Source organism: Pelecanus crispus, chromosome 17 (genome assembly GCF_030463565.1).
Source record: "Pelecanus crispus isolate bPelCri1 chromosome 17, bPelCri1.pri, whole genome shotgun sequence".
In the NCBI taxonomy this organism is placed as follows: Eukaryota; Metazoa; Chordata; class Aves; order Pelecaniformes; family Pelecanidae; genus Pelecanus; species Pelecanus crispus.
Window position 1 is genome coordinate 556,739 of NC_134659.1, and position 22,448 is coordinate 579,186.

Here is a 22,448-nt window from a genome sequence, read left to right on the forward strand (position 1 = left end):
CACCAGGTTCCACTGCTATTTATACCCTCAGTGGGGAGGGATAAAGATGTTGAAAACTGCTTTATACGATTATTTTCCTGCAGAGAGAGAAAAACAAAGCGGGAATTGGGGAATTCGGTCGAGAGAGGAATCTACGGACCGCTACTGGACGAGAGAGCTCAGGCGGGTTTAGAGCTGCTTTTGCTGGAGCGACGGCTAATACATCACTTTTCACCGAAGTCACCCGCTTCCTCAGCCGCAGAAACCAACGGCAGCCCTTACCTAATTTATATTCCCGTCGCAAACATTTCTGCCTCGGCCCGGGAAGGGCTCTGGAGGCCGGGGGGGCCCGGGCCGGCGCAGGCCGCGCCGCCTTCGCGGGGCTGAGCCCGAGCCCTGCCCGGCCGGCGGCCGCCATGTCGCCACGCCTCAGCCCGTCTCGCGCGTCACGGTGCTGTGGCTTGGGGGGTCGGACCGACGCTCGGCGCTCTGTATTTCACTCCGTGAAGCGGTTTGTGACGCGTCAGGAACGCCGTAAAAATAAAGTTTGTTCCTCGGCCTGCGCGCCTGGTGGTACCGAGGGGCCGGCGCGAGGGTGCCCGGCGCGAAGGCAGGGCCGGGCCGCGCGCCCCGCTCCCCGCGAGGCCCCGCCGTGACCCCGCGCGCCCCCGCCCCGCGCATGCGCCCGCGGGCGGACTACAGCTCCCAGGGGCGGCGGCGCGGCGCCTGCGCGGTGGGGCCTGGCGCTCGGGCCATTTAAATGTGTGTGAGGGAGACTGTGAAATGGCTGCGCAGGTCGCTGCGGTGCGCGCAGTGTCCCGGGCCCCGGAGGAGCCGCCCCCGCTCCCCTCGGGGGACCGGCCCGGCCGGCCTCGCGGCGGCGGGCGGCGGCGGCGGGGCCCCCCCGGCGAGGCGGCGGGCGGCAAGCGGGCCCGGCTGAGCCAGCAGCTGCTGGCGGGGCCCGGCCCGGCGGAGCCGCTGCCCCCGGCCGCCCTGCCCGGCCTGCCCGCCGCCGCCGGGCTCTTCACCTTCTCCCCGCTCAGCCTGCCGCCGCCCGCCGCGCTGGAGGAGCGCCGCCGCCACCACCACCACCGCCATCGCCCCGCCGTCGGCCCCGAGCCCGGCCGCCCGGCCGCCGGGCAGCCGCAGAAGGCGAGGCGGGGCAGCCCCGCGGACGGGGCAGCCGGGCGGCCCAGCAAGCGAGGTGAGGAGCGGGGCGGGGGGGGGGGCGGGCGGCGGGGCGGACCGGCTCCCGCCCGCGCACCCGGGCCGGCGCCCGGCGGCGATCGCCCCCGGCAGCCCGGCGCAGCCCGCCCGCCACGTCCCTCGGCGGCGGCCTCGCACGCCGCCTGCCTCGGCCGGCCGGGCTCGGCGGAGGGGCCGCTGGCTGCGGCTCGGGCTCGGCCTCGCCCGCCCGGGCGAAGGCGGGAGCGGCGAGAAACGCGCCGGGAGCCCCGAGCGTGGCCGTGTGCGCTGCCGCGGCGCTGCGCGGGGCAGGGCTCGGCCGTCCCGGTCGCCGCTCCCCGCCGTAGCGCTCCCGCCGCCGCGGCACCGCGCGGAGCCCGCCCGCCTGTGCGGAGGCCCGGGGCGCGGCGGGGTGCGCTGGCTGCGGCCGCTGCCCGGGCTGCGCTCGCCCCGGGCTCGGAATGCGAGCGCTTGGAGAGCAAAGCTTGCTGCCTGCTGCGCTTGCAGTGACATACACTAGGACAGAGAAGCTGTTGGGGTTTGGGGTTTTTTTTCTTTTAAATAGACGCCCCGATCTTTCTCAAATAGGAAGGCCAAAACATCTCTGGGTCGGGGGTGTGTGTGCGTGTCTTAACTTTTTTAACAGTACAGAACGACTGTTCTGGTTCTGCTCGCAAATTTGTGGTAGTAAAAAGCCCCTTGGTGAGAGCAACGTGGATAATAAACAATTGCAAAAGCTGCTGTCATAAAGATATTTTGTTGTGAATTACGCTCCAGGAGTGTATGTGGTGGTATTGTGCCAAAAAAACCAAAGATAGGCGTGCTTACAAAAGTTAGGTCTCTGGTGTAAACTCTAGATAGCACTGTCTTAAGAATGGGCAAAACTATTACGGGGAGAGACTTTTTGCTACTGTTTAATGCTTCTAAACCACTGTAATGACTATAAAAGCTACTGGATTATAAATTTCAAACTTCAGCTTGATAAATGTTGATAAAACTACAGAAGCAGTATATCTCTGTAGACTGGGAGTGTCACCGTATGTCAGTTCTAACCCAGTAATCAAACGAGGCCTTCTTTTAATGACGGCTTAAACACTGCTAAAACTACCATCTGAATTCCAGATTTGCAAAGGAAAGCTCTTTGCTAACTGGAAATCTGAAGCTCTTCGCTACTTGTCCCAGACTGCATAGGTAGTGGGTTTCGGGCTGGGACTGGGTTTCTTTTCCTGTCTTTCACTATCGGTTTTTATTTCTATGTATAATCTAATTGAACTGCTGATGTCTTTGGGTATACTATCCTTTGGCCACAGGTGACAATGAACATCTCCAGTGTTTTTGCTGTTTAACAGTGCTACTAGTGTGTTCAGCTATGTGATGTCTGATAGTTTTAGACTAGCTGAGTTACTGGCGCTGCTGTTACTCTACCTCACTGTGGGAGCCCATAGTTTATGACCCAGCTACAGCTAGCTTTGTGTTTGAGGTACTGGAGGCTTTCCATTTATTTAAAGGAATAATTAAAACTATATTTTCTTCAAGATTGTCAGGCATATCATAATGTCACTGTCTAGCTTAACTTAGTAGGGAGGTTGCTCTCACTGTGGTAGTGGGACTCTGCTGTGTTCAGTGGCTACAGCAGTGGTCAGGATAGCTTTTATCCTGAAAACAGACCAGTGTTCACTGGAAGTTCCAAAATGCAAAGAGTGCTGGGTGTATGTCTGCTATTAGGGAATATCTTAAAACAGGAAGATACTCTGAATTAAAACTAGTGCATGTCTGAGTTTTTTAAACTATATCTAAAATTAGAAATGCTTAAAGTAAGACGTCTTTAACAATCCAGAATTAACTTAGAAACATCTATAGGGAAGTATTCCCAACAGTTCAGTGGTGGCATGAAATTCTTGTTTAGTTTCAGCTTGGAATCTCTGGTCCCACTGGAACGAAGATCGTCTGTGCGATTAGTATGTTCACTGCAGCTAGTAAAGCAGTGTCTATACTTGGGAGCTTAGTGATTGAATAAGCTTACGCACACTTAACTTCTGAGACTTCCAGAAAAGCTTATTCGAAGAACTGTTTCAGTTGACTTACCAAAACAGGCGATACCACCTTTCTTTCCTGGTGTCCCTTGCTTTGACATAAAAATAAGGACAGTTTGTAAAGGCTAACAGCAGTACTGTGAAAACTTGTATTTCAGGTCCTAAGACAATTGTATGAAGTTAGTATTAAGCAATCAACTCTTTCTTTGCTTCGTGAGTAATTCTGTTCATTACACCAGGCTGTTATGAAGGTCAACCATCTTTGCTGAAGAGCTCAGAGACCGAACTAGTAATGATATAGTTAAATACTGTGGTTAGACTAAATAACTTGAAACTGCATGTATTTATCATTACACCTTTTCTCATAAATCAGTGTAACATGTTTGTTTGGGTTTTTTTTCTTTAACTTGAAGTATTGCAAGAGAATAAAGAAGGAATACAAATTTGATAGCTTTGCAGATAAAGAAAGGAAATTTTGTTAGCACAAAGGCCCGTGCTGCAAGAAACTGAAAAACTTTAGCTATGGCATCTTCTAGTCAGACGTTACCTTCAGCAGCAGCTTGTTCTGATCTCCATAGCTGTCCGGGTGGTATGGCTCTTAGAGGTTTACGTGCATTGCTGGCATGAAATAGTTCTTTGATTCAGGCAGATTAAAATCTTGTCTTGGCAATGGCGGTTTTCTAACAGCTGGACCATCAAGATTTCTGTCTATTGCTGTCACTTGCTAAATATTATTTGAATTAATTTTTATTTCTCAAAGATGAGCAATTAAACTATTAGATTTTGCCTAACAGAACTACTTCATGTTTTATCTCTCAGCCTTTAGCCTTTTAGAGGTTGATTAACCTTTAAAAAAAAAAACCAAACCCAAAATCAAAACCACCTCTTCAGTTAATTCAGAGCTAGAAATTAACAGTTAACTATAAGATTAGCAAAAGATAGGTGAAGATGTGCAGTCTAAGATTTTTTTTCCTTTTTCCCCCCAGAAAGCTAATGGCTTTAAGTACTTCTACCTCTGAATGTCAGTAATGCTTGTACCTCTTCAGCTGCACGCTGTTTTGCTTCTATATTGTGTACCCAAAACCAGGGAAGTGTTCTGTAATGGAAGTCTTAATGTTTAAATGTTACGCATACTTGTTTATTGTCTTCCCCTGCATGGCACTGCCTTAAATGTCAGAAGTTACTAATGTACTTAATTATAGATGTTCTGAATTATGGACTCCTTTTAAAGGCATTCTAATAAATCTATTAAAAATTGAAATATTGCTAAAATATTAAGCTTGAGTTTGGGAAGTTTTCCTTAATCCAAGGCTTTCTTTGCATAATAACTAGATGTACTGCATTTTGTTGTTGTATAATTAAGTCTTGTAAGTCAAACTACTGGTCAGTCTTCCTGGAAATAGGCAGCTTTAGCAAATGAGGGGTCTTAATTCTTTTTGGGTGAATATGCTGCAACTGCAGAATACTAATATTCTCTTTATTGTTGCTGCCAGAAACTCCAGATGAAAATGGCAAAACCCAGCGAGCTGATGGTCTCATTATGAAGAAGATAAAGAAAAAAAAGAAAAAGAAACACCGGGAAGATATGAGGGGAAAACGCCTGAAGATGTACAACAAAGAAGTGCAGACAGTGTGTGCTGGACTCACTCGCATTGACAAAGAGACTCTGTCTCAAGGACAGTGTGATAACTTAGAAATGAACAAGGAATCCTTCAGGTATCTGAAGGATGAGCAGCTCTGCAGACTGAATTTGGGTATGCAGGAGTATCGAATACCCCAGGGAGTACAAACACCATTTGTGACACACCAGGAGCATTCTGTTCGCAGCAGCTTCTTGAAAACTGGCACTAAATTTAGTAACTTCATTCATGAAGAACATCAGTCCAATGGTGGTGCTCTGGTCCTTCATGCTTACATGGATGAACTCTCATTTTTGTCTCCAGTGGAGATGGAGAGGTTTGCAGAAGAGTTTCTTGCTTTGTCATTCAGTGAAAATGATAAAAATGCAGCTTACTATGCTTTAGCCATAGTACATGGAGCAGCTGCTTATTTACCAGACTTCCTGGATTACTTCGCTTTTAACTTTCCTAACACTCCAGTGAAAATGGAAATTTTGGGCAAGAAGGACATTGAAACAACAACAATTTCAAATTTTCACTCTCAGGTAAGAACTGTTTAAAGGCATAAAAGTTGCACAACACCTAGATTTGATCTCATTAATCCAGGGCAGGGGTGGCCTAAAATAGGTGAGACAAAAATCTTTTTCTAAGCAGATGAAAAAAGGTGATGCTGGGACTACTGCTACCGTGGTGTTTATTCCTGTTTCTGTTTAAAGCTCTTTTGTGCCCACTGGTAGTTGGTGAATTTCAGACACTGCTAACTGTGACCTGTAGAAAGATCTACACTGATCTTCTTGCAGACTTCCAGTTGATCTTCTAAACTTGGAATAACACTGACACTGTTCAAAACAATAGGCACGTCTGTATTAAGAGTTTTATAGGTAGAAAAAGCAGTGTTAGTATTTGCAATTTGACAGATCTGGGGTTTTTTTGCAATGGCGTTACTTGTCTGGTTTTAGTGTATCCTTCACAACATAAGGCTTTTTTTTAACAACTCTATCAGTAGCTGATGCTGTGTGTTTAAATGTTCCAACTTAAGATACGTGGTTAGAATATGCTTTTAATTGCCTTTGAAAAAGGCTTTCATTTTATATACTACCTTGATTTCCATAGTAGGCTTAAACGATCTTAAATTTCTGTATCTCCATGTAACTTAAATGGATGCAACAGTAATAAGCTAATTTCAAGATTCACATATGAAAACCCCTTGCATTTGACTCTTGTGATCAAGCTCAGAAGTATCTATGAACATACAGCAATGTCACAGATTCAAACTGCTGATTACTTTTAAAGTCTTTATTCAAGACCTTATTTACTTCTAGTGGTTCACCTGTTGGAAAGAAAAACCCGAAACTCTGTAGTGCAGTGCACTTCAGTACTATTGGAACAGATCTTTCTTGTGCATGGGCTGTCTGGATCTCTCCAGAGTTTACCAAACGCTTACAAGCAAGATTTGGAAAACCAGTTACTGCTTTACAGGAAGTTACTGCATGGTCGCTTGCAGGGTTTTTGAATACTTTACAGCATTTGTCATAGATACCATTAAATTAGTAATTCTGACACTTAGCTTATGAATTTGTTTGACAATAAATAGGTGCTGCAGCACTTATTTTAAACCAGCTTCTGTTTCTTGGTTTAAGTAATTCTTTGCACTGACAGAGCTGCATCAGAACGCATAGTACTCCAAAAACAGTCTGTCTGATGAGCCTACAAACTGCTGCTATCAGGAAGAACGCTTTTGCACAGTACATACCTGTGCTGTGAAACTTGTCCACAGGTTAGGTTTTAAATTCTTCTGTGTTAGTGATTTATCTATGCTCTTTGACATCATGGTTACATTCTAATTTACTTTGAGTACATGTGATGACCCCCTAAAACGGCTATACAGTGCCAGTTGGGTATTTAACAATTACACTTTTTCTTGGTGAATGTCTCCATCTTGTGAACATGAATAGCTTATACTATAAATACATGTGAGGAATGTATGGTAATAAATAAGATGCTTCGCTGGGTTATAGTCTGTGCTGGTATTTCAATTAATTCTATTTCAAGTACTGTCTAAACTTGAATTAAGATTGAGTCATGACATAAGGTTCGGTTGGTCTAAAACGCCTCTCTAAACCCAGCTTCAGCGTGACCTGGTTAATCCTCTCTGGCTGAAGTACGTTAGTGTGCCTCACACACTGAGCTAACATAGAGAAGTATAGTCACAACTCTTAAGGCAGCTGAAAAGAGGACTCGTCAGAGAATATAGATGACGGTAAAGTAGCTAGTTTAAGGATGCATTTGAATTGATGGTGAATTCAACTATGGTAGCCGCATGCTGCTAAAACTCAAGTTTTGCAAGCTAGCTTATCTTTAAATAGAGAAGGCTAGAATGCCCTGCTTAAGAGAGCACGGGGAGGGTAAGTCCGGCTATTTTACTGCTGTTCCTTGGCAGCACTGCTGAGGAATGAACGGATTGGCTAAGCTTCATTTTTGGACCTTCCTGGATGAGAAGTTGTACAATACAAAAGCACTTTATATTTACGCCTTTGCAGATTAAGCATGTTACAGTATTATTGTATGCTGCAATACTGGTATTATTTTTAATTGAAGATGCTCAGTTAAGTCACCTCCATTCTTGGTTGAACCTTCGGTGTGCATTAACTTGTTTGCTATACTGAACCATACTGTAGCAAGGGGATTTCGAGCATTAAGTAGTCTTGAGTCCTAGAGACTTGGTGTCAAGAAATTCAGATTTGATCTATAAACTGCAAGTTCACTGAAAGATAATGTCACCTTTGGCTTGTACAACATTCAGCTATTTTGTGTACCTTTTCAGACAAACTGAATTTTAGTAGGAAGTGTCTCCAGTTTGAAATAAGGACTTGAGTCTGGAAGACCTCATAAAAATCTAGTGATAATTAACTCCCTTGCAAGGTGAATTCCTTTGTTCTCAGGGCAGTGAGGACAATGTAAACTGAATGTTTATAACAAAGCACTCCAATGTGCATTTGTAGTATAACTGTTTGGTTTCTGTATATTAAAATAATTACGCTCCGATGTTCTCTGGATTTTTTGCTTGCATTGGCTCTGGCTGATTTGTTCTAATACTTTAGTGCTAAAGCTAAGCTTTAGTTTGGAGCTATTCATCGGACTAAGAGCTTTCAAGACTCAAATCACTGAACAATGATTTGTAAGCTTTCTTTGCATAAGGGCATACTTAAATTTGAAAGTTCTTAGCAGTGCAGCTAGAACGAACTCTTTATTTTCCCTATTGGTCGTTTCAGTACAACTGCTTCTGGGTCTGCTCAGTGAGTTGGAATATATCTAGACTTGAAAAACCACTTCTGCTTTTTTTCCCAGAAGAAACTGATCAGCTGCCTGATGAGCTCTATGGTCCAGAGAACAGTTAAACTGTCACAGAGGAGTGGGGGTTCTGGGAGCAGGCCAGGCAAGAGTTGGGGGAAGGAGGTTTTGTGTAAGCTGCTACTGCTTCCGGGAAGGAGGAGGGAGAAGCAGCCGACAAGTGATAAGAAGATAAGTTTTCCTGCTCCTGCAACACGCTGTCAGAAAAGGTTACGCTATTCCCAACAGCTTTGGTTAATGAACCATATCACAGTTTGGTTGTCTGCCGCGTCTGTATTTTCTTACTCCTGGAAAAAGGTCTCTTATTCTGGAAGGGCAATTTCTTTTTTTAGCAAAAGCTATCAAAGCATGAAATGGAGAAATTGTGCATCTGTGTTGCACACTTAATTTGGTTTATCACTTAAGCTGTATAAATAATGCCCAGTGGTCTTACTGAAATACCTGACAGGTTTTAGTCAAGCACATAACCCTTGCTGTAATGGCATGCCACACTGTCCTCCTTTCCTTCTGCTGTTGTAAATAGTAGTAAGCCTTCTTGTGTTCTTGCTTTCTTCCTTGTAGCAAAGTGTTTGCATGGTTGGTTTTATAGCTGACTTGACATACTAAAATATTGTCACTGTCAACTGATTCGTGCTTTCCTTGAAACTAGAGAGAAACTTCTGAAACTTAACCTCCTTTGTCTCAAGCTTATGCCTCATCTGTATGTCCTCTTCTTACCCTACAGAGGTGTACTGCTTGCTTAACCCTTCCTGAGGCAGGGGTCTGAATTCTCAGTAACACGCAAATACCAGATCTGTAACTACTACAGGAAACACTGATGCTGTCTACTTCTGTTCTCACTCAAGTGTGTGAAACACTGATAAGCACGTCGTTCAGCTGCTATAAAACATCTCTCTGAGCACTGAAGAGCTAAATTCAAATATGCCTATGACTTCACTTTTAGTGTGATACTGTATGGAGCAGGGGATACATAGGATAGTGATAGCTGTTTGGCATTTGAAAGGGCACAGGATGCCTGAGTGGTCCTACTAGCCCGATGGTCCTTTTACAACAGTAAAGATAGCGCATGATCTGATCTATAGATAGTGGCAGTCAGTCCTCATATGATCCGCTAATCTTTTTAAAGAAGCATAGTGAACAAATTTATATATAACCTTCATTGGTGCTGTGATAGTAAGTTATTAACTTCTGACAGTCATGTAAACTGAAATGACCCGGGCTAAGTTCCTAAACAAGAACTGAACTTTAAATAAAAATAAGAAACTTTGAGAAAGGTCCTAGTGGATATAACAAAGTGACTTCAGATATTTCATAGTCCCATCTTCCTTCCCTGAAAAGAGGGGTGCCTGAAGATGGCTGTGAAATTAATGTAGCTGTTAGGAGGGCATGTAGAGCACTCAGCAAATGAAGTGTCCAAAGTAGTTTGCAAGAAGGTGCAGCAAGCAGGTTACTTGGTCTTCCTTTACAGCTGGGTGGTTTGGTGTCCCACGAGTAAGACGCCTGTTCTTTTAGATGGTCATGAACATGCTTGTTATTACACACAAGGTCCTAGCATACTCCATATTCTTGAGACCGCTAACCTAACCAGCGGTCTTAGTATTTGTGCTGCTCTGGAGGAATTAAGGGTATGATAGAAACTATATGTGAAGGAATTCTTTACAGCACATTAAACTAGCAGACTACTTCCCCTGTGATTGAGGTGCTTGAGATGAATACTACAGCCTGCTGGGGATTGCCATGAGTTGGTACAGATTTTCAGTGTAAATACATCCTGATTTTAATTCTCAAGTGTATGTATTTCTTTAAGTTCTATTAAAAACTAGCAAAACATCGAAATCCAGGATTTCCTTAAAGTATTTCTAGTGTCTCCTTTATAGCTCTTGAATTCTTTTCTGTTTTTCATTGCATTCTAGCACATTAACAAAAATGTTAAAGCTTCTATTTTTTCATTTCCTTTGAAAACATTCCAAGGAAAAAATTGCATATGGTATTATAATTCATTTTAACTCATGACAAACACCTGTGAAATACTAGGGAATACTCAACAGGTGGTTTCAATAGAACAAATCTCATCTGGAAGTAGTCTATCTCCCCTTACTTGAATAGTACTAGGGTAGTTAACCTTAACTGGGTTAAGGACCAGAGCATTTCAGTCCTTAGTTCTCCCATAAGTGCACAGAACTAGACTAATGCTATGGTTTTCCAGTATTACAGCTCTGAATTGAATTCTAGCTAGCTGGTGAAATCATTCCACTTTACTGATGTTAGATATGAACCTTTACCGGTAATGTTCTAATAGGATTTTGAGATTTAACTTTTTCTTAGGGCAGCCAAAAAGAATTACCAGCCTCTGATGATAGTGCCTGGTTCATAAAAAATCTGCATGGTCAAAACCAGAAAGTTAGTGTATGCTCGTTCCGCTGCTGGTCTTGATGGGCTCGAAGGCAGAGCGCTTGAGCTGCGCAGTGAAGTTCTGTGAGTGGCTTAGGATGTGAACTTCTGCATGTGCAGGTCGAGGGGATGCAGTGCAGCAGCTGGCTTAGGGCTCAGGAATAAAGCTATATGTGAAGTCATCTTAGGCTCCTACTTAGCTTTTAATTAAAATGAAAGTGTGTGCAATCAATGCACAACTGCCAACTGCATATATGCAAAGCTAAAGAAAGGAGGACTCTGGAAATAGGAGTGAACTAAACTCCTGTAATTAAGAAGCTAAATATCTATGGTTGCTGCTAGAGGATAAAATTGCAGCAGTAACCGTAACTCTTGCTTTATTAGTCTTTCCTAATTTACCTTTAACGACTTCATGAAGTAGTTTAACTACATTTGGTTTGTTGGCTAAACTGCAAAACTTATGCAGTTAAAACTAAAACTAAAAAACTTAAAACTAAGCTGCTTCATACATATATCTATAAATGGAGTTATAAGAGGTATCACACTTTCTGAACGTGACTATAAAATTGCAAGTTTACCAGTAACCCTCTGTCCTTTGTACCTGTCACGCCACTTAGCCGTGGAGACTGGCTGCAGCTTTTTACCACTGGAACCACTTGAATGTAGAGAGGCTGTTGAAGAGTGATGGGAGGCTGGGGCTCAGGCACAATTGGGTATACAAACCAGACTGATTATGGCAGAATTTCTGATATTTTAGGATTGAATAGCTGTTGCATCTACGTACAACCTACTCTGTGGCTGTATGGCATATTATAGCTGCAGTCTATAGGACGAGACTAGAGAACGCTGGAGTCTTGCCAGTGGTTCTCCTCCAGGAACAGGACAAGAAAAGTTTCCAGATGACCTGGGGAAGTGGGACAGTCTGTGCTGCAGAGGATGGCAAAAAGCTGTAAGGTTAAAGTGTTTCTGGCCACAGCAGTGACAGCAGGTTATATTGCAAATGGTAATCCTAAAATTGTTGTACATGAACACTGGATTTCTAGCTAGACCTCTCATTTCATCACTTTTTTTGTCCAATTTTGTGTGTACACTACAGCAATATTACCAGAACCACTGCATGAAGGACACTAGGTTTTTTACTACGGACCTATAGGACACGACTGAAATGAAGAATGCACATATTTCAATAGCAATAGTTTGAAATATAGAAGCAACAGTCAACTGCATGAATTAGTAGAGAGTAGTTTGCTGAGTCACAATGAAATTTTGTGTGGTGGATTTCTCAAGTCAGCCTGGAAGTGTTGAATTGTTCCTGAATTAGTCAAATACTAACTCGCTATTATTCAGACTTTAGAAGTATTTCCTATCAGTAATACAGACAGGAGTTCTTTTCTCCTGGGATACCCTGTGGGCATCTGTTCTAAACGGTCTCTGTGCATATTCCCAAAGGCATCTTTAATGAAATAGATGAGTCCAAGATTCGTCTCAGCTGTGGCCTGGTATATTACATCAAACCATTTTAGTGTCTTGTAACAGAACTAAAGCTGTGGTGGTGTTGTCTTTTCCTTTCTGGCCACTCAGGTCAATCGAACGTACTGCTGTGGAACCTACAGAGCAGGACCAATGCGGCAGATCAGTCTTGTTGGAGCTGTGGATGAAGAAGTTGGGGACTACTTCCCAGAATTTCTAGATATGTTAGAAGAATCTCCGTTTCTCAGAGTAAGGAGTAACTTGTGGTGTTTCGTTTAGAGCGCTATAGATATTTAAACAATTACTAAGTTTCATATATTTCCAAGTAATTAGAAGCCGTAAAGTATTTTCTTTATTCATGTGCTTATTGTTTGGGCTACTGAGGTATGTTCTTTCCTGTGTCCAAACAAAAACTACTGAATTAGGTAGCTAGTTGTGTGAATAATTAAAAACTAAATATAGTTTATCATATATATGTACTACATAATCAACTACTTCCCTAAAAACTAAGTTTGATAAAGTTAGCTTGGAATATATTTTACCTCTCAAACTTATTTTAGTTTCTATGCAATTCTTTTGACAGCAAATTTGAACCAGTTTTACCAAAGGCATCATTTAATTTTTCTATCTCACCCAGTGTTTTGTGTTATGTGTGTTTTGTGGGTTGTTTTGTTTTTGTTTTCTTTTAGATGACTTTGCCCTGGGGTACCCTTTCTAGTCTCAGACTTCAGTGCAGGTCACAAAGTGATGATGGCCCCATAATGTGGGTGAGACCAGGAGAGCAGATGATCCCAACAGCTGATATGCCAAAATCGCCATTCAAACGGCGCCGGTAATGTTTTGTTTTCCTTTCCGTATTAAAGGTAAAACATTGCAGTTATGTCTGTGTTAGATTTGAGAACAAAACCTAAATACTTCGTGTGTAACTAGTTCTTCAGAAGGCTAATTCACAAATCTAAGTTTCATTTTCATTTCTGTTTCAAATTGGCTCAGTGGATAAGACAAATAGGTTATTTGTGGTGGTTATTTTTTTTCACCACTTTTCATAGTAGCATGTCCTAGATCAATGCTTTTTTAAGATTGTAACCTTTTTTTATTATCCTTCAGGAGACTTTTTTATTAATCTTATTTCTGTGGAAAGAGCCAGTTTGGTGGGAGGGGGCAGGTGAAATGCGCTAAACCAGCAGAGATCCTTACACTGGTCATGTTGCATTTTAATGTTAGTGCTAAAGCACTTGTAATACTGTCTACCTTCTCAGGAAATATTGTGGTATACGTATGTACTTGCTATCTTTCTCAGGAAGTGTGTGCTGTAGAACAGAGTTTAGGAGATAAAGAATTGGAAGCTTATTTTTAATTGTAATTTCAAGCAGAATTTTTGGATGTAGTCCCAAATAACTAAACTGCAGTATCTATTAAAATAGCTGTATTTTACATACTATTAAATTCCTGGAAGAATTCCCTCAGCACAAGTGAACAAAAAAATTTTTGGTGATTGGGTTGTTTTATAAAGTTTGATCTCATAACCTGAATTGTACTTTGCTGTATTTGTTTCAATCTTTTGTCGAATAGACACCTAGAAGGAATCAGAAGTGCTTTTGTCTTTGATTTTGAAGCCTGCAGCACACAACACTTTAAGACTACTTTAATACAAGTTTTTGAGTAGTCCGAAACATTTTTTAGTATGCCTTTTTATCATGTTGTAGGTCAATGAACGAAATAAAGAATCTCCAGTACCTACCTCGGACCAGCGAGCCCCGTGAGGTTCTGTTTGAAGACAGAACAAGAGCTCACGCTGATCATGTGGGTCAAGGGTTTGACTGGCAGAGTACAGCTGCTGTAGGTGTTCTGAAGGCTGTACAGTTTGGGGAATGGTAAGTGCCACTGAAATGCAACTATTCTAGCAGGAGGCGTAACTCTAAACGATTTCTCTCTTAAAAAAAGAAAATTCCTTGGAAAACAAGCCTAATCAAAGAAAAGGTTAAAACCCTGTAATGAGATAAATGCTGTCTGGAGCTTGAAGAACACAAGCTATATACCTGCTATTTTTCCCTCTTCTTGAGGCAGTAGAAAAGCTGTAACAGCAGTTTGCAGAAAATTTTAGTGACATACAAAAGAAGCCTTAAGATACCATGCCTGGACCATCACCTGTGGTTGCTCTTTTCCTGAGCAGGCATATTAATGCTAACTTCCGTAACAGTAATCTAAGATCTCAATGTAATTAATTTCATAGGCTACAGTGCTTTCTCATTTCATGTACCCAGGACATTGCTGTTGACCTTGCACAGAAACTGGACTTGCATCGTTATTTTAGCAATTGCAGTAGAAATTGGATAGCATCATTAGCAATATCATTAGATTTTCATATGAATAAAAGGTGCCAGAACTTCCTTTACTCTGATTCACAGCTGTTGAGTAAAACCCAGCTCCTCATTGCTTCGGCTTCAGAGTTACTTTGTTACTTTACGTTTTTCCCTTAATACAGAATTATTCTGTCTATAGAACTGAAGAATTGGGGCAAATTGCGGTTCCTAGAACATACAGACAATTTTGATAGTGGCAATGTGAACCTAGTGGTCGGACATTTCACTATAGTATTTGTCCACGAAAACATCACTTCTGTTGTGCATGCGTCAAGAAAGAAGTAAAATAAAAAAAAAGAGAAGTCTATGAATTATACCTCTTTTTCAAAATAGTATGTGTATTGAGAAGTGATGAGACTTCATGTGCAGTGTAAAACTGAAGTAGGTCGTTGGTTCAATGAAACTTTCTGCTGGAAAGAGTTACAATTTTCTATAACTCAAGTTCTTTAAAAATTCCTGGATTTCTCATCTTTTTCTAGGAGTGACCAGCCTCGTATAACCAAAGATGTGGTTTGTTTTCATGCTGAAGATTTCACTGATGTTGTGCAGAGACTTCAGCTGGACCTGCATGAACCTCCAGTGTCACAGGTATTGAATCTTCCCTAGTGACAGCTCATTCTTAGCATTTTGGAAGTAGCTTCTGACAGTTTTCAGGTTCACCGTATAGCCAGACATTTTGTATCCTCAGTGGCCCTCAGTTCACAGCTCTCTTGGGGAATTTCCCTTCTCAGGTTTCAGAATAGAATAGTTAGTTGGAAGGGACCTACAACGATCACCTAGTCCAACTGCTTTTCCTTTCTGCCAATGGGATTTATGCTGTGAGTCATGATACGTGCTATAGAAACAATTAGAAGTTGATTAAGAAGTCATATGCCTGTTTCTGCTTTTTCTAATACACTAATGTTGTCTTAGGATGTGAAGGCATCTAAACTCAGTCCTGTCAGCCAAAACAGTGCAGCCTCACCTCGAGCCTGCTGTTCTCAACTATAACTGTAGAATGCTCTTAACTGTTCATTGCCTTCTCCTCAGATGTGCACATTCGATAAGTCGTATTTTAAAAGTCCAGTTCTCATTTAAATTTGAAGTTTTACGTGTTAAACAGAAACATTCTGATTTAGACACAAAGTATGTTGAAAATAGGTGGATACTGAATTGTTTATTCTAACAGAGTATACCACTAACTTTACCATCTTTCCTTCTCTCAGTGTGTTCAATGGGTGGATGAAGCCAAACTAAACCAAATGAGACGGGAAGGCATTCGCTATGCTAGAATTCAGTTGTGTGACAATGACATCTACTTCATCCCTAGAAATGTCATTCATCAGTTCAAAACAGTGTCAGCAGTCTGCAGCTTAGCCTGGCACATAAGACTTAAACAATATCACCCTGTGGGGGAGACTTCTCAAAATGCAGAAAGCAATTCAAGCTTGAACAGTAGTGTTCCTGGAAAGACAGAGTCAGAAGGTGAACCCCAGTGTGTGAGTGTAAAAATAGAGTCTGAAGAACCAGGTATAGAAATGCAGCTTACAACAGGGGTGCTCTCCTCCTCTGTTTCTTCAATATCAGGACTTGTGCAACCAGATCAGGTGGCCCAGCCCCTTCCAGGTTTTAAAATAGAGTCTGATCAGCAACACAATCCACAGGATCATGCAGGCTCTTCTGTGTGATATGTATATAATCAAACATTTTTTTAACAACTTTTTAAAATTTTGATGTGAAGTTATAGTTTTATAACTGGCTTATGTTTTATTGGAGAAATCTTGCCTATAATTCTATAAAGAAAGGTGACATTCCAAAATGTCAGGCATATCTTTTTTACACAGATTATGCAAAATTCAAGTTGTATTTTAACCCCTTAGTACAACCTGTAACAGTGGTCTACCACTTCTTTCTGTTTAAGTAAAGAGATATTGAATATCTCCTCAAAGTCAGAATGAAATTCCTCCAGGAACATAAATTGATTGAGCTGTATTGGTCAGTGTTATTTCCCTACTTTTACTTTATCTCTGATCTTCACCAGAAAGTGATGCTTTTGTAGAAGACTTGCAAAGTGACTTTCCCATCTCATTTTAATTGCTTAAAAAAAAAAAAAAAAAAAAGAGAAAGCACAGCACTTTTGATGATTTGTGAAATTTTTGGTATGTCTGCTCTTGACATGTTGGTTTATATACAAGTTGGGTTTATATACAAGCTATAGAAATTGATCTCTGTTTCTTACAGTTCCTACAAAGGTGATCTGTAAAATTAGCTGAAGAAAGTGTCTGATCCTGTTGAAATGCAATGACTTACTGACCTAACACTTTTCATAGCACTGCTTATGTTGTTTGGTGTGAGGGTTTTGCTTCCAAAATACATCTTCCCTGAACATGATTAATACTAGTGTCAAAATTAGAGAACCTATTGGTAGTCTTGTGGAGGAAACTGCTATCTTTGAGCACTTTAAGGCTTTAAAATACTAACCAACTTGGCAGCTTGTTTTGATCAGGTCGTAACATGTCCAATGGAACCACACTTTCCCTTGTACTGATGCACTTAATATAATAGCATTGAGTTGATAACTGACTTACACAGTAAGGCTGTCCTTATTCTAGGAAGTTCTGTATTACTCTTTCACAATAAAGTATTATGGCATTGGACTGCTGTTTCCATGTGTAGCTTCTGGGTGCCCAGGTACTGTGGAAAAATCAGTGGCACATGCTAAATATGTAGAGTGTCAGCTATCAACAGTTTTTAAACAATCTTTCAATATTTCTGGATGTTAACGTGTAATCTGTATTTGACTTTCACTCACCCCATTTATTACCGCTCTTTCCAGTCATCAAAAGGAAAAGTCCTGTCCCTTTCTCCCTCTCCCTTCCCGCTCCCCACATTTAGATTACAAGTTGGGTTTTGGTGCAACTTAAGCTGTCTCCAGATAACTTTATTTGTTCTAATCCTCACTGGGGTAGGAAAGATTTGAAAACACTATGTTAGACTAGACAAAAGCGAAGATGCTGTGTTAGTTCTGGATGCATCTTTTTAATATCAATTATTACTCTTCTCTTTATAAGGGTCTCTAAAATATGTTACTCTATTATAAATCTTACTTTGTGCAATATTGTTTGTGTAGGCTTTTATATACATATTAGCACCTCAGTGTAGAGGTCACTATTTTAAACTGATAGAAGAATAATCATCAGAAGATACTGCAGTGATTAGTTAGAACCTGTATTACTCCTTATGTGTATGTATGTATTGTCTTCGGTACAAAAATGAGGACTAGGAAATATTTCAATTTAAAACTAATTTACAGATTGAAGTGGTAGTGACTTGTTTAGTAATCTGTGTAAATAAGGTGTTAGAATGGAAAGCTTTTATGATGAAAAGTAATGTGATTCATGCAGGGGTGTAATTTAATCTTAGCAGAAATTCTAGATGACCCAGACTGGTTCATAAATGAGCCGTCTATTCTCTGGTGGGTTTTTTCCACTTTCTATGTTGAGAGGAATTTCATAGCTTTAAGGGTTGTGCAAAGTAAAATTCCTCACAGGCAATAGTGGTTTCAGTTCATCCTTCACATTCAAAGATCATCTTACCCAAGGGTGTTCTTTCCTTTTTACGAAGTCTGCTAGTCTTCCAAGTGCCCATTTCACTCTCACATGTGCTATTCTTTGGTCGTGTCAGTAGAGGTACATCGATAAGGTGGCCGTTCTTTGACAGCCAGCACTGCGTACAATCACTCAGGAATTGACAAATCTGCAGATACTACAGTGAGTCTGCAAACATAACTTCAAAGGCAGAATAAACAGATTAAGAGCCAACTTGTCTGTTTTATAGTGAAAGTTGAAATAGAATGAAGAGGGAATCAATTTGGAAGTCCTCTGTAAATTCTAATAGCATGTTTTTGAGTGGATAAAGCAAGAAGACCAGAGTGGCTCATGTTGCTTTCAAAACTGTAGCTTTAGTGAAATATGTGACTACAGCCTGAAATACCAGGAAAATGCTCTGACTTATCTCTTTGGATGGAGGGACATGACTAATAGTATCATGCTCTCTTTATGTTCCGTTCAATTACTAACTTAATATCTAATGTCAGATTTAAATACAGAAATGTATCTTCAAATGACTTGAATGTTGCTGATGCTGTTCTAGCATGCTTGGAAGATTGAGGAAGAGAGGAACAAACTTTATAAAAATCTGTTACCTAAACATATTATCAGCTTTGGTACGCTTTAACCAAAATGGCATACTACTTTCAAACTCCACCTCAATTCTGGATGTAAAGTATGAGAGGGATTGCTTATGAAGCTGATGGCTGTACTGTGTCTAGCCATTGTTTCAAGATCGCTTCAATTGCGCTGAAAACAACAGAGCAGAATTAGAACAATGCCTTGATGTGAAAGGTGCAAATGTTTTCCAGAACAAGACATGTAGAATACTGATTTTTATAAGCTATAGCTGTTTAAGAAATGAAGTAACGAGTTCAAGCCACTTAGTCTGTGCTGAGCAAAACAAATCTCTGGGTAGGTCCAAGTAAGTATTTCTGAATGTCTCTCATGTTAAATAGCTGGCTGTTTGAATTTATCTGTAAGATTTCATAAAACAGCCTACATAAAGAGGTAATCAAACTTTGGCCAATTCCATGGGTTGTTCTAATAGTTCTCAGTAGTACCAGATAGATACTGAAGAGCTCATAAATATAAATGCGCTGGTCAGTTACTGTAAAGCCTGAATTCTCCATTTATGAGGATCTGCCCTGTGATATGTGTGTCACTTGGTAACGAGAAAACGCTCCTGCCTTGTGCTGGAGACAACTGCTAATTGACCGAGTGCTCTATGAAGAGTGATCAGCTTTGAGATACGGAACTCAGGCTTAGGCTTCTATTTAAAATAAAGTTCTGTTGATTAAAAATGTCACTTGGGATAAAGGCGAGTCGCTCAGTTGTTCTAGAAGTGGACTAGCAAAATGCAACTTAAAGATGAAATATCAGTTAGCTTCAGATTCCTCTCTCCTTCAGACATGCTGCAAGTCATTTTGTGCAGATACTTGACACGTTCTCTTTCAGGAAGGTGGGACACTCAGCGAAGTGTTCTCAGGGGATTTATAATCAACATTTTTCACAGGTATAGATCTTGCCATACAGAAAAAGGGCTCTCTGCTGTACTCTGTCAGTTTTCCTGCGTGTTACAGTTTAGTTCCCCTGGACAAGGCTAATTGTCAGAGCTTTTCCCACAGGCGTGAGCTCAAGTCCTTAATCTGGCGTGGCCGGCCGTTTTCAGGTCTGAATCAACCGAGTAATAAACTCCGAAATTGTAGTTTCCGAGGAGTGCTGAGTGTTGGCAGCTCTGCTGGCGGGGTTGAGGAGAGGGGAGCAGCTCCCCGACAGCCGCCCGGCGCGAAGGCCCGCGGCGATGCCAGCCTCGGGCGATGGCGGCCGCGGCGCGCCGGGCCTGCAGAGAAACACATATGCTTCTGATTTCTTTGTACAACATGTAAAGAGACTTCTGTATCGCTGTTTCTGTGATTTGATTGGCAGCTACGATTTTTTTCTGTGGTTTTAATTTATCTAAGGTCTCTGCCTACAGAGGACGTGTACAATTGCCTGGAAGACTGTTTGCTTTGTGCGGCCTTAGTTATATTTATTGCCATTAGCAAGTGTTTCAAAGAGGTTTTACAATGAGTAGTGCGGCGGCGAAGCGCTCGAGCCTCTGTGTGAATACTCTAACGCAGTGCATTTCTGTCAGTAGCTGACTGTACACGAGTGTCAAACTGTTAAGCTATTTCTTTGTAAAATAGTCCAACGGAATGCATAGAATTTTTTCCTGTAAAGTATTTTTTTAATAAACAAAGTCTGATTTTGTCCTTTACTGCCTGGCTGCTTATTTCTGCTCGAGAGCGCAGCGGGGGCGGTGGGCCGGGGCGGAGCCGCGCTCGGCGCTCTCCTAGCGCTGCCTGGGCGGGGGCAGGCGGAGGCAGTCGAGCACCGGGCTCGCGGCGGTCTCCAGGGTAACAGCGGCCCAGGCGGCGGCCGGGGCCGGTACCGGGGCCGGGGCCGGGCCGCCCCGAGCTCGCCCGCGCCCCGCGGCGCCCTATGGCCTCTCGCGACAGGGATGCCATTTCCTGGTACCAGAAGAAGGTGAGTGCGGCGCGGCGCGGGCGGGCGCGGGCCCGGCCGTGCCCTCAGTCTCCTCTCCTTCCAGATCGGGGCCTACGACCAGCAGATATGGGAGAAGTCCATCGAGCAGACCGAGATGAAGGTAACGGCGGCGGCTGGGCGCTCCCGCAGCCCTCGCAGCCCGGGCTCGGCTCCCCTCGCAGCTAACAGGCCTTTGTTTTCGGCTTCATAGGGCTTCAAAAACAAGCCTAAGAAGAAAGGTCACATTCAGCCTGATCTGATCGACGTGGATTTAATCAGAGGTGAGCGGTCCCTGAGGGAGATGCTGGTGTCCGGCGTCGCTGCTTTGCGCAGGGTGGGGGAAAGGCGAGCCTGCTCTCTGGCAGGTATTTTTCCTTGAACTGTTAAGTGGCTGCCCGGAGCCTGAGTCATTCAGCTGTCTGGCAGCAGCAGCACAGGGCGTTGTTGGAGCCCCAGACCCTACCAGCGGGGTCAGGTGCCCGTGCTTGCTAGCGCTGGTGCAAAAGGAGCATTGAAAACCCGAAAACTGGCAGGAGGAATTGGGGGTGGTTCGGCAAAAGCCGTGCTAAGTGGTTGGTGAGAGCAGAGGTGGGTAGGTAGGGAAGGGTCAGCAGCCGGTGTGCTGAGGTAAGAGGAGGCGCTACCTTCAGACGCGCCTGTTTCAGCTGTTTAGGTTGGACGAGCGCCTGAAGTTGGGCTGCTGTCACCCTTCTGAACCGCAGCCTGCTGACAGGGTTTGGTCTTGGCCAAAGAGGAAGTCATAAGCAAGGAAATTCTTGTAATTCACAATTAATGACTTGTTTGTTTTTCCCTTAATTCCAAGGCTCTACGTTTGCCAAAGCCAAGCCTGAAATTCCCTGGACATCGCTAACTCGGAAGGGAATTGTGAGAGTTGTATTTTTTCCATTATTCAGCCAGTGGTGGATACAGGTTACGTCCCAGCGTATTTTTATGTGGCTCCTGGTGCTCTATGTTATGCAAGGTAAGGGGTGGTAGCAGTCTGTGCCGCAATCCTTTTTCTGCAGGGAATGTGACGTCCTTTTGTAGTCCATAATCTAAAGTATAAGGATCCTATCTGGAACCTACTTAATGTAGACTTCAAGATGTGTGGCACTAGTATTTGCAGGAATTATAAAACAGAGTAAAAGTAAATAGTTAAGACAGAAGAACTGGGCCGTGCTCTTAATTTTTGCATTTGATACAATTTTCTCCTTTTCAGTCATAGCAGTTGTGTTGTATTTCATGATGCCTGTTGTGAATGCAAGTGAAGTCATGGGACCAATGTGCCTTATGTTACTGATGGGAACTGTTCACTGTCAGATAGTGTCCACCCAGATCAACAAACCTTCAGGAAACAACGGGCTTGGCAGACGGAGGAGGTGAGCGGGGTAACGGGTTCATTTGTTGGCATCAAAGCATGTGATGGATTGCTCATGGTAGAAGTTAATGGGTAAACATCTTCTATTTTTATGTAAATATGTTATTTAACCACAAATGTGAAAGTGAGTATTTTCTGTCTTGCTTGTAATCTTCTCATGTCCAAGACAAATGCTGCAGATTTACCAGGCTGTGGTAGGTCTGGTTTAGTTGTCAGCCAGGCCTTTTTCTAATGTAGCTTTTAAAAGAGTTGCTTTTTGTGGCCAGAGGAGGGCATTCTGCGCAGAAAGGCATCCTCAAGGTTTTGCAAACCACTCTGGTGTCCTGCTTTGGCATTAACTGTAGGGAATTGCTGATGTGTATTGAGAGCAGGCAAATGATGACAGAGATGATTGTGGTGGATTCGTTGCTGGCAATTTGTTTGAGCGTGTGGGAGATGTTGCGGTTCATCTGCTAGGTATTTAACTGTTAGGCCTCAGTTTAAACACTGATGCGATATACTTGAACACAGGGTTAGTGTTAGCCTCCATTAGATTTCGACAGTAAAGCTTTTGTCCAGATTTT

The 22,448-nt window shown here is 42.7% G+C and overlaps 1 protein-coding gene across 6 annotated transcripts in view; it reads left to right on the plus strand.

The window, feature by feature from the left end:
- The first annotated feature begins 762 nt into the window (after positions 1–762).
- The window catches only part of PHTF1 (putative homeodomain transcription factor 1), a 31,897-nt gene continuing 10,211 nt past the window's right edge, over positions 763–22,448 (plus strand). For 2 of the 6 annotated variants that reach the window (XM_075722515.1, XM_075722516.1), the window contains exons 1-5: positions 20,463–20,507; positions 20,572–20,628; positions 20,719–20,788; positions 21,331–21,489; positions 21,727–21,886. In XM_075722515.1, the coding sequence (XP_075578630.1) occupies positions 20,463–20,507; positions 20,572–20,628; positions 20,719–20,788; positions 21,331–21,489; positions 21,727–21,886 (491 nt within the window). Of the gene's footprint in view, positions 1,184–4,690; positions 5,362–12,139; positions 12,278–12,717; positions 12,892–13,734; positions 13,903–14,870; positions 14,980–15,596; positions 17,028–20,462; positions 20,508–20,571; positions 20,629–20,718; positions 20,789–21,330; positions 21,490–21,726; positions 21,887–22,448 lie in introns of those variants that run through there. The other 4 variants (XM_075722512.1, XM_075722513.1, XM_075722517.1 and 1 more) reach the window with 4 other exon arrangements.